Below are 11445 nucleotides of genomic sequence, written 5' to 3'. Positions count from 1 at the left end.
AAATGGATTCTTTGAGGATCTGTTCCATGATTTTTCCAGGGACTGAGGTGAGACTGACTCTTTTTGCAAGGGAATTCCTCTTTGGAGAACCGAAACGCTGAAGGGAGGATCGCCCTGCCCCTGCTCAGCCTGTGCCAGCTGCTCTCCGTGATGCTACCGGAGCCCCCGTGTCCAGGCCTTACCGTGGCATTGCTCATGTCGTAGCTGCGGTGGCTGACGAAGGCCACGTCGAGCAGCTCTTCGTCGAAGGTGGCTCGGCGCGGGAGGTTGTTCTTGGGGTAGGAGAGCTTCAGGACGCAGCCCTCCAGCGTCACGAACACGGAGTGCGTGAGCAGTGGGTGGTAGATCTCGGGGTCGTAGAAATACATCTCGTTCATCCAGCTCTGCAAGGCAAAAGCTGTGGGAGGCAGGTCCTCCGCGTCCGCCCAGACGTGCTAGTTTCACTGACTGCAACGTGTGGGTGGATGACGGGCGGCGTGTGCCCCTGCGCTGCAAGGGGACGGGTGCTAGGCGGATCGTGTGCCCCCCCCGGGGAACCACTGTATTGAGAACAGGGGTGTGTGCAAGAAGGCACGGCGTGACCATGTGGGTGTGCATAAGGGATATATGGGGCGTGACAGCTAAAATATGAGAGCACCTACAGATGGTGCCTACAAGACAGCTCAGCCCTGGGTCTCTGCACCCCATGGGGGCTTGGGTCTGACCTGGCACTAGCAAGCACCCAGGCACCTGCACTGTCCTGGGTGTCACACACCCGCACAGGGGCCAGCACCTGCCCAGAGCCAGACTGACCTGCTCCAACCTCCACCCCACGGCCCGCCCCCGAGAGCATCCCCCCTCACCTGGAGCACGTGGGGGTCCTGGGGCTTCCTTGCCAGCTGCTCCAGCAGCTGGTCTTGCGGGCCCCGCACCGGGCGGGGGCACAGGGGACGCCGCGGCACCAGGACCAGGATGAGCAGGAAGCCCAGGAGGAAGCCGCAAGCCAGCCCCAGGCAGAGGCCGGAGAGATAGGAGGGCAGAGGCAGGATGAAGTAGCTGTATGCCACGATGGCGATGAAGGCCAGGGTCTGGCAGGGCACCACACTGCAGGCTGGGCCCGGGCGCAGCTCGTCACGCGGGGCCGGCAGCATTCGGGCGTCCTCGACGCCGCGCTCGCTCGCCTCCACCTCCACCACCTGGATGACGTCCCCGTAGGAGCAGATCTCGTACCGGCAGTTCCAGGTCGGCTCCCACCTGTGCCCCCACGGGACGCAGTCCTTGGGCTGGCTCTTCCGGCTCGGCTTGCCCGTGCCCTCGGCTCTGGCAGGGCTCACCCGGGCAGCCTTGGTCTCCGCGCCGGCGGGGTCCCTGCCATGGCTGGCCAGGGCGTCATGGGCACTGGTGCCAGGCTTGTGCTTGGGCGAGGCGTTGTTCTCGTCCCCGATGATCTTGCTGAGGCGGCTGAGGGGCTCCTGCATGGCCTCGGAGAACCGGCGCTTGGTGTCCTCGAACTTGGCCTCCTGCGCCTTGAAGAAGCTGCCCCGGCTGTCCGAGGGGGAGACGCTGGGGGAGGAGGGGGCCGTCCGCGAGTCCCCGTCCCGGCCCTTGGGCTGGGTGATTTGCCGCCAGCGGTGCACGTGGAGCCGGGAGTCCGACTTGGACGGCGGCACCTCGGGCTCCAGGCGGGAGATCTCGGTCGAGATGGACTTGACCAAGCTCAGCAGGGGCTGGGGCTTGAGCGCGGCGCTGTCCCTGGGCTCGATCTCGGTGGACAGGGACTTCACCAGGTTGATGAGCGGCCGGGGGCCCGAGGAAGCCTGCGAGCCGGGCGGTGCCGGGGGGCTTTGCCCCAGGAAGCCGGGCAGGCTGCAGAAGGGGAGGTCGGGCAGGAAGCCCGACTCGGGTGGGGAAGGCAGGGGGAACGGCAGCTGGCAGGCGGCCTGGGCACGGGCTTGCGGCATCCCCGTGTCCCCGTAGAGAGCAGCCCCTTCCTCCTCATCCTTGTCCAGGGCGAAGATGAGCTCACTCCCCTCCGGGCTGTCCCAGTCCGCCCCGTCCTTGGCGCCCGGCAGCTGGACGAGGATCCCCTGGGAGCCGGCCACCACGGTGTCTCGCTGCGGGGAGCCAGGCGACGAGGAGGAGGCTGGGGACGACCCCTCGGGGTCCGAGGCGGGTCCGGCGCGGTCAGACATGGCTCACCTCATCGGGGCGCCAGCTCTGCGTGGGGAGGAGAGAGGGACACCCAAATCAGCAGGATTCAGCCCGTTTCATGGGGCCCAGCACCCCCTGGCAGGACTGGGCTGGCTCCAGGCAATGCCAAGCTGGGCCCGTCCCTTTTTCCCACGCAAACTGCTGGCTCAAAACAACATTTGGAAGGAAAAAAAAAAAATCAGATTTTTTACTTAAATCAGATTTCTTTGATTTAATCATTTTTAAACATTTTTTAAAGCTGCTTTTTAAAACAATAGACTTATATAGTTTAAGATATGTTAAAGCTCAAAGACATGATCACGGAATTAGGGATCATAACTTCTAATGATATACTGTTTGAGACAATATATTCACGTAACCTTTTTAGAAAAGTTTTATAAAGAGGTCACAACAGGCCACGGACTATATTAGGGGCCCAGCCTTTATGAGGCTCCCAGAGGCTCCTCTACAGATGCAAGAAAACCGCTCTACCCAATGGGACTCGGTGCTCAGTCTACGAGACCCCATTACGCATCTCTGCGATGCTGAGTTTCAGTCTCAAATTGTCGATGTGTCTCTAGAGATAACACCCTTGTTAACAGCAGTATACGGGGAGGAGAGCTAACACCCACCAGCCCTCTCATCTCTCTGCAAGTTTGTGCGCACGCAGTCAAGCCCGTACCTCTCTCTAAAAGCGCCAAGTTTCAAGAAGTGAAATGAATAAAGGCTATCCAACATGAACGCACCTTTTGTAGAAAACAACGATTTAAATCGAGGCTTCCTGGCCAGCGATTTAAATCGATTTGATCGAAATGACCCCCGCCCTGCGGCACAGCCACCCTGCCCCTACCTCCCAGATCCATCGCCCGAGGACGCTGCCTCTCCATCACGGCTGCCCCAAGCCCCATGCCCCTCTGCCCCCGTCTTTAGGGCAGGACATGCCCCACGCAGCTGGGGCTGGGCTCTTCCCATCCCTGCCGATGAGCTCACCGAAGCATCGGCATCCAAATCCCAGCGCTCGGCTGCGATGCAGCGGGAGCCCAGGCTGCCCCAGGAAGGCTGTAGCCCAGAGCAGGTGTTTGCAAGGGCAAGCGTGGCTGTCCCCTGCGCGCGCCAGCGGCCGCGACGTCCTCGGCAAGGAGCTGGCTCTGGTACAAAGCCTTGGCAGAGCCGCGTCCAGCGGGACCGAGATCTGGGCCCTGAGTCAGCAGGCGTGGAGAGCTCTGCTCAAGTCCTTCCCTGCAACTGCTGACACTTCGCATCCAGACCTGGCTCAGGCCTGCCAGGGAGGAAGGAAGAAAAGGGAGGCGAGGGCAGGGAAGGACCCAGGCGGCAGAAACGGAAAGCCTGAAGCTTTCACGACAGGGATAAATCACCCGGAGGCAATTACCAAATGGGGGCTGGATGCTGCAGTCCTTACTCAGGACTTCAGCTAATCTGCGGGGAGGGGGCTGCCTGTGCCAGGATTCGGTGCTGCAATGAAGACGGCAGCTTGATTCGAGGGGCACGACGCAAGGAGCAGCCCATAAATACGGCTCTGCTTTTATGGCCTTGGCCTCTCGTTGCGTGCAGCAGACGGGGAGAAGAGGACCGCTCTGGGATGCTGGAATGGGCTGAATGGGGGATACGTCCCTTTTCATCCGTCCTTTTTGCAAGGCGCCCGTCCCCCCAGCGCTATCCGATCATGCCTGTATGCATCTGCTCTCGTTTGGTCACCTCAAATCAATCCAGCGCTTTATGCAAACTGACTCGCTGGCCATCGCTCTCTGTAGGCTATCGGGGTATGGCTGTCTGGGTGAATATGTTCACTGCTGCAGCCCGGGGGCCCCGAAGGAAAAGATGCTGCAGCTTGGGAGACTTTCCTATGGGAACGACACATAATTAAGTCTGACCCGGAACGAAGACAGAAAAGTCCACCTGCTCAGGAGGAAGCACTGAGCAGAGGCCTGGCTGAAAGGAGAGAGAAGACAGTGGAGGGGAACACGGGAGATACGAGCACCGGGCGCCAGGGGTGCTGAACTGCTCCAGGCCTCAGTCTCCTGCCTGTAAAATGGGCTAACAATGCCCACCCCTTCCCCTGGGGGACACCAGGACCAATCCAGCAATGCTGGGCCAGACTGGTGACCGGATCCACACAGTGTCTAGACAGCAGAGCAAACCTCTGGGCTCTCACTGTACTCAATCAACAGCCCTTGGGCTCGGAGAGCTGGTACAGCGTTTCCAGCCCGTGTAACACGGCTCCGGACAGTCATTCAGAAACGTGCACGTGGGAGTGACCTGCTCGCACGAGCAGACTCTTTGCATGTGAAATCATGAGCACACATACGAGAAGCAAGGAGACACAAATGGCGACCAGATCCCTGGACCCACGCAACCTATTTTGCAAAAGGAAAAGCTTTCGCTGCAGCTTGGCTCGCATTCATCCTCCCTGGCTGGGAATCGGGAGCTCCATTTGGGGCGGTTAATCCCGCAGCGGCCTGACTTATCGCTAGTGGTTCAGATTACAATGGCAAATCTTCTTATCTTCCCGCGGCTCGGGTTATAACAAACCACCCCGATGACGTGCGGACATTTCCTGCCTAACTGCCATTTAACATAGCCCCCGCTTTGAGCCAGGGCCGCACGTGCCACATTCACCTAGCAGGCCACAAATCCCTCTAGACCTCAGGTCTGCGAAATGGAGATGGTGATCACAGCTTCCCCCCCTCACTGTTTTGTACTTACCTTTGTCTCCTGGGACCATAAGGTTTATGGAGCAGGGGCTGCCTCTCGGCGCGGGTGTGCGGAGCATCGAGTGCGGCAGGGCCCTGGTCTCAGCTGGGGTCTCCAGGCCAGCAGCTCCCAGACGTTTTGGACGCGTGGCTCAGCCCTCAGTTTCCACAAACCACCATGCCCTGTTGTTGGAAAAAGCAGAGACCCTGGTGTGATCCACAGGTCCCAGTTTGGGACCCCCTTGCTCTGCGTTCCTCCGACGTGAAGGGTATTCGCTGCGCCAAGGACACCTGCAGATGGTCCTGGCAGGTGCAGCATGCACGGGCCATCTTGCAGCGGCCCCAAAGAAAATCCTTGGCCGTCTATGTGGCCACTTGGGTCTTCGTGGGAGCAGGGACCGGTCACTCCTCCAGGCCTCCTACCACGCCGGAGGAAGGAGCATCTCGTTCACTGTCTGGGCCCCATCGCACACGGCGAATGGCTCATTCCTGGACCACGCGGCGAAGCCGAGGTGAGCAGCGAGAAACGAGACCCCGTCTTCCTCTCCCGGCTGCATTTCTGCTCGGAGGAGCCAGGCGAGGGGTTCGGACCCCACGTGAGGAGCGACGCCACGCTTTGGGGGCCAAACCCCGGTGGGCAGGTGCAAGACGCGTGGCTTGCTCGCGCCCTGGCTCGTCAAAGCCCGTTCCTGCCGTGAATTAATTACAGGCTGTGCCGCAGCTGCCGTGGGCTTGGTGTCTGTAATCTCACGCTCTGTGATTTTCCGTCCTCCTGACTTTGTTGGAGCAAATCGCTCCCGAAATATGCCGCGCTGCTGCCTGAGTCTGTCTGGGAGTCAGCGCAGCCGGGGAGCGGGCCAGAGAGCATCACCGCAGTGAGCGCTAGCCCCAGCCCCGTGGCCGGACCGATGGCCCCTCGCTCTCCCAGGCGGTGGCAGAGGCACCGGGAGCTCCAAGCCGCCGCGGCGGATTTGCATTTACCCTTCTGCAGCTGTCAGGAGGCGTCTACAGGGGAGGAATAAAGCCATCTGCTCAGCTGTGCTCCACCAACTCCCGGGGGCGGCCCCCTCCTCCCCGGGCCTGCTTACTGCTCCCAGAGACGGCCCCGCGCGGATGCTTTTTTCTGCTTCCAGATTTAGGAAGCTCCCTGCAAGGGCGGCCTCCTTGACACCTCCCGGACTCCCACAGGCCACCTGGCCAGCCAGGCAGGGGCTACCGTCGCCTCTTAACAGATGCTGAACAAAGGCAAAGGGAAGAAAGGCTCGATCACGGGAACCTGAGCAAGAGCTTTCCCCTCCTCGAGCCTGGCGCCCACTCGCACCCCTGCCCTGGCACTGGCATGGCTTCACTTACTGAATCTCAGCAGATGCTGGCTCCAAGCAGGCGGCCAGATCCTGAGAGCTGCTGAGCTCCTGCCATCATCCGCCAGCACTGTGGGGGCTCAGCCCTCCTCCCGGCTGGGCTCTGCCAACCCGGAGCGCTTGGGTTTTAAAAGCAAAGAAGCCCTGTTTCCCGAGAGACCGTGACCACGCTGGAAGCTGCTCAGTCATAATAGCCTGCCTTGATACGGCTGCTTCCATCCTGGGGGGCCTCCGAGTACAGCCCCTGTTATACATACACGCGTGCGAATCACCGGCATGCGGCAGAGATTGCTCCATGGGCACAGCCGGGCAGGGGCTGGATGCCGGGGAGAAGACGGGGGGCTTGCACATCCATGCACGGCACAGCACGGGCTGGTCTGCGGCAAGCTTTGCCCTGCCTGGATTAGGTCACGGGGCAGAGGGCTCTGGCTGGCAGGACGTGAGGCTCTGGGTAGCTTATCCCTTATACCCCAGCCAGTCTCATGCACAGGCGAGCCTCGGGTGATGGTGGCTTGCCACCCTGGTCAGATGGACGCAGTCTAATTGCTGTTCTATTAGGTGATTTGCGTGCGTGTATCCACCGTGTGGGTCTTTGCAAAGTAGCATACGAGTCATCCTAAAAGATCAGTGATTTTGGGGACTTCTGATTAGCAGGGAGACCAACTCGAGATGCAAAGTGGCCCCGCATTTGCAAAGCGTTGGGTGTATTCTCTGCAATCAGGTCCCCTTGACGGTTTCTCGAACTGAGCTCCCTATAGCAGAGGGGTCCCAAATCCCTAGGCGCTTTGCCCAGAGACACGTCTCTGTGGGTTCAGACCTCCTCAAAAGCTTGTAAGAGTTTGGGGCCAGGGGCCAGATTCAATTCATCAGAGAGATAACGTAAGAGAGAGCTGCAACCCGAAATTGCACAGCGTCTGTGACTGTGCAGCTGGGACGCTGGGGTTCTGGACTGCCTCAGCCCGCACATCCTTGCTCGCTTTTGGAGAGCACGGTCTTTACATGCCATAATCCATAAAGGCCTCCATCGTTATCCCCGTTACCAAATAGGCGCCGTCCTTACAAACCCACTGAGCTCGTCCTGTCATAGAGTGGTTCACCCAACTCAAGTCCTTCCAATTACTGCTTGGAGCAGCTTGCTCCCAGGGGAGCTATTGCCAAAGCGGTGTTTGCTTTTGTTGTTAGAGAGTTAACTGAAAAATTAATTTTCAGGAGCTCACTCCAGTTAATTAGAGCCTGCCAGTGGCTGCTTGAGAAGGGAGAGGGTTGTTGGTGGGGACTCCTGCTCCGTCTCAAAGAGAATGTTTTATGAGCCGACCCAAAGGGTCAGAAATCCCTCCGCTAATTATCTCTGAAATGCAGCGATACGGAAAACAAATCGCCATGCTTACGCCTTCTGTAAGTGGTGAGCTCTTTGACTTGTCCTTGGATGAAGAAGCGCTGGGCTTTGAAGGAAATCAGACTGCAATCCAAAGAGATCAATTATCTGCGAAATGACCTGGACACATATGTATGCTTGTGTTTCAGGCGAAAAGCTAGTGTCGAGGCTGGAAATCAAGCGCTCAGAAAACAGGACAGGCACCGCTGGTTCTCAGCATCAGCTGTGGACTCTTCAAGACATAGGGTTTATGTCTTGTGACATAGGGTTCATGTGGAAGCACTGTTCATATTTGCTAGCTGGCTGTTTGGGGCATCCTCAAGTTCATTTCCTACAGATCGGCGTTCCCGATCCACTACAGCACGTTGCAATACAGCGCATGCAATCTTCAAGCATGGTTTGATCTTTCGAGCTCAATGAGCTCTATAAAACAAGACCAGGCTGAAAAAAAAAGCAGTGCTGCAGCTCTGTGCTAAGGTGGCTGATTTAGATGCAGACGGCTCAGGAAAGAGTAACCCTTTTCACCGGGGTTGGGGCAGGCGTGCGAATCCTCAAATGGCACCGGCACTGCACAGTGCCAACCCTCTCGGTCAGCGCCTCCCTTGGGGCGTTGCAACAGCACAAGAGTGCCGGCCGGGGCTTTCTGGGGACTCCTCTGCTGGGACCGAGGTCTCGTTGGGCCCTGCCACACATTACATACACTACGCAATGAGCTGGTGAATCGTGCAATACGTTTAGGTGGGTCACGTGTGTCAAGTAAGACCAGCTGCACTTGCAAAGTAATTCTCATGCCATAAAAATGTCCATCCAGCTACAAAGCAGCCAACTGGCTACAAAGTTAGTGCTTAAAAACGCGGAGCAACTTTAGAGCTGGTTTCTATCCAGCTTTCATTAGCATGGCTGGCAGGGCCCTTCTGCCTGTAAGCTATACCTATCCGTGGTAGCTGAGGCTGTTGGGCTGACCTGGCACAGACAGACCATGAGAACGAGAGCAGAAGCCATGCCAGGCACAGGGACTGTCTCTCAGTTCAGTGTTTCTGCAGCACCTACAACAGAGCCCTGACTCGGGCTTGCGGCTCCTGGATGGGGTCAGAATATGTACAGCAATCCCAGGGCAAGGCTTTGTGTCTGCCTCCTGGATCCTGACACCCGGGGGCTTCATTGCCCCTGTGACCAGGCCAGTGCATCTGATGAGGGACCTTCCTGCAATGAGGTTTTCCTGGAAAATCATGCTTTTCTCCCCGCTACAGATTCCCTGCTGGCGGCTCAGGAGTCTCTTTTGGGGAGATCTGTGCATTTCACTACGGTGCTGATGTGACTGGCTGTCCCCGGAGGAGAAGCTCACCCCAGCGCCGAGGCCGCAGGGACGAGGAAGCGTGGGCAGTATTAGTGTCCGACGCACTCACATCCAGGGTACCCCCTTTATCCCCACTGCCAGAGGCCCTGCCAGACTCCTGCTGTCTGTTCGCTAACTCTGTGCAGAGATGGTGGTCTGGCCCCTTACTGAGCGCATGCGACCCAGGACGAGCGCCTGCCGGGCTCAGGGGGCAGACGCCCGGCGGCTGCAGCTCCCACTGAAGTTAGGCAAGCTGTGAATGCTGAATTGCTTTAGCAGAAGACCTGGCCTCAAGGCATACTTTCAGCCCGGGGCAGCTATGCTGAGCCCTTGATGGCCACGCTCGGTGCCTGTCCCCATCCAAAGCCTAAATCTTGACAGTAAAGGTGCCCCTTGGTCTAGCTCAGCAAAATGTCACCCCCTTCCACGCCAGCCCGCTGCCACCTCCCCCAGGATCTCTGCTCCGTTCGTTTAGCGTTCCCTGGGAATAAATCCCACTTCGTACTCGAGAAGAAATCTGCCCGAGACGAATGACTGACCTAATTTCTAATGGCAGCATCCAGCGGGCAGAGTCTCGGCACGGAGGTCTCCGGTGCTGGTGGCAGACACCGCTCCCTTTGGCGCCGCGGTCCAGAAGCTGCCGAGGACTGTGGACCCCGGAGGCCTCCAGCTGGCCTTGTGCCCCTGGAGTTGCAATCTTCTTGCGGGGTTTTTACACTAAAAATGCAGGCTTCGCTATATCTGCCTTTGCTGAAGTGCTCTCTGCATTGCCAGGAGCCCCTGAGCTCAGGGCATCGCGCGTGCCCAGGAGCAGAGAGCTGCTTCCAGGGGGTTCATATCAACTTCCATGTTGAGGCCTGGGTTTGTTTGCCTCTGTGCTGCTGCTGCATTGCTAGAACCGCCTCCACTTGCCCCGGGCGTGTGGGATGGGAAGAAACATGCAGAGCCCGGCTGCCCTCTCCTGCCCCTGCCCCGCACCCTCTGCGTCTTCCTTGCCCACTCCACACCAGTACCCCCGGAGCCACACGAAGCCCCTTGGGAGAACAGTGAAGGAGTTTGCCTCTCCTTTCCATACTTCCCCAGGCTAATCCTGGCTTGCTTCCATGCTCCGGGGCTGGATCATGGAAACCACACCTATACAGCTCCGTGCACAGCCATCAGGGTATGGGGAGAAACAACAGCCATGCAGCTGCCAGGCAAAAGCTGTTGCCCCAGGTCTGTAAAGCCTGCACTGCATGGGGCAGATGCATCACACCCGAACCAGAGAAGCTGAAGAGCCTGATGCCTGGCTGCAGGCACTGACTGCCAGGGGCTGAGATGCGCTGAAGCATCAGGCTGGTGTCTCGGCCCTGCAGAACAGCTCATCCATCCCCAGTCCTTCCACGTGGTTTATCCAGTGCTGCCCGGTTGGCAAGATGGTCCAGGAGAAGGGCTCTGGGAAGGGGACTGGAGTGCAGAGGGAGAGGGGAGCCCTGGAGACTCCACCCTCGAGCCTGCAGCCGGGACGGGCAGCAGCAGTCTCTCACCTTGTCCCATGGTTTAGCGGGCTCGGTAGCCAGCTCACGTGCCAGTGGCAAATCCTCCAGTCGTCTCTGAAGAGCCCCTAGCTGCAAATCCAGAGGGCACAGCTAGAAATAGCCAGCCGCACAGCCAGTGCAGCGCACGTGGCCGTTGCGTGCGTGTTGTTGGATGCACGGCCACGTCCCGTGTGCATGAGGCTGTAATGGAAATGCCCCTATGCAGGGTCCTGGTTTCCAGCCCACCAGGGAAAGGAGCCTGGGAGTCTCAGCAACTTAGATGTACTTGCACACATGTACACACCTACATGCACAAACAGACACACAACGACGTATACTCCTATGTGCGCATGCACACACCGATGTGTCCATATGCACGCACCCAAGTGTGTATGCACCTATGTGCACATGCACAGAGGCGTGTGCACACCTGTGTACACACACACACACAAGCATGTATGCACCTATGTGCACCCATGCATATAAAAACCTACTATAGCAGTGGTGAAATGCACACACACAGGCGTGTACACATCTATATGCACATACACACACCAGCGTGTATATACCAGTGTCCGCACGCACACACCCAAGTGTGCATGCACCTATGCGCACACCTGTGTATATGCACACACAAGCATGTATACACCTACATGCACCCATGCACATAAAAACCTACTGTAGCAGTGGTGAAATGCACACACACAGGCGTGTACACACCTATGCGCACATGCACTCACAAGCATGTATATACTCGTGTACATGTATGCACAAGGATGTATACACGCACCTATGTGCACACATGTATACATCTATGTGCATGCGCACACACACAAAGCTGAGTGCACACACACACAAACTGTGTGCACCTATGTGCACATGCCCCTACACCTGTGTGCACACACAAGCATGTGTGACGGGCTGGCTGGCAGTGACCTAGTCCAGGGGTTTTGAAAGGGCAAAAGATGATTGGAGG

At 58.2% G+C, this 11445-nt stretch overlaps 1 protein-coding gene across 1 annotated transcript in view; it reads right to left on the bottom strand.

Moving 5' to 3' along the window:
- LOC109294391 (testis-expressed sequence 2 protein-like) overlaps window positions 1–2241 on the bottom strand; it is a 19176-nt gene extending 16935 nt beyond the window's left edge. The window contains exons 1-2 of the mRNA XM_019512724.1: window positions 843–2241; window positions 183–383 (exon numbers count right to left, since the gene is read on the bottom strand). Of these exons, the coding sequence (XP_019368269.1) occupies window positions 183–383; window positions 843–2171 (1530 nt within the window). The 5' untranslated portion in view covers window positions 2172–2241. The remainder of the gene's footprint in view (window positions 1–182; window positions 384–842) is intronic.
- Window positions 2242–11445: the final 9204 nt, after the last annotated feature.

The sequence above is a fragment of the Gavialis gangeticus genome, unplaced genomic scaffold, assembly GCF_001723915.1.
Source record: "Gavialis gangeticus isolate Ggan-Ray unplaced genomic scaffold, GavGan_comp1, whole genome shotgun sequence".
Taxonomy (NCBI): domain Eukaryota; kingdom Metazoa; phylum Chordata; order Crocodylia; family Gavialidae; genus Gavialis; species Gavialis gangeticus.
Note: the sequence above shows the minus strand (reverse complement) of the source record. Positions and strands in the feature narration are given on the sequence as shown.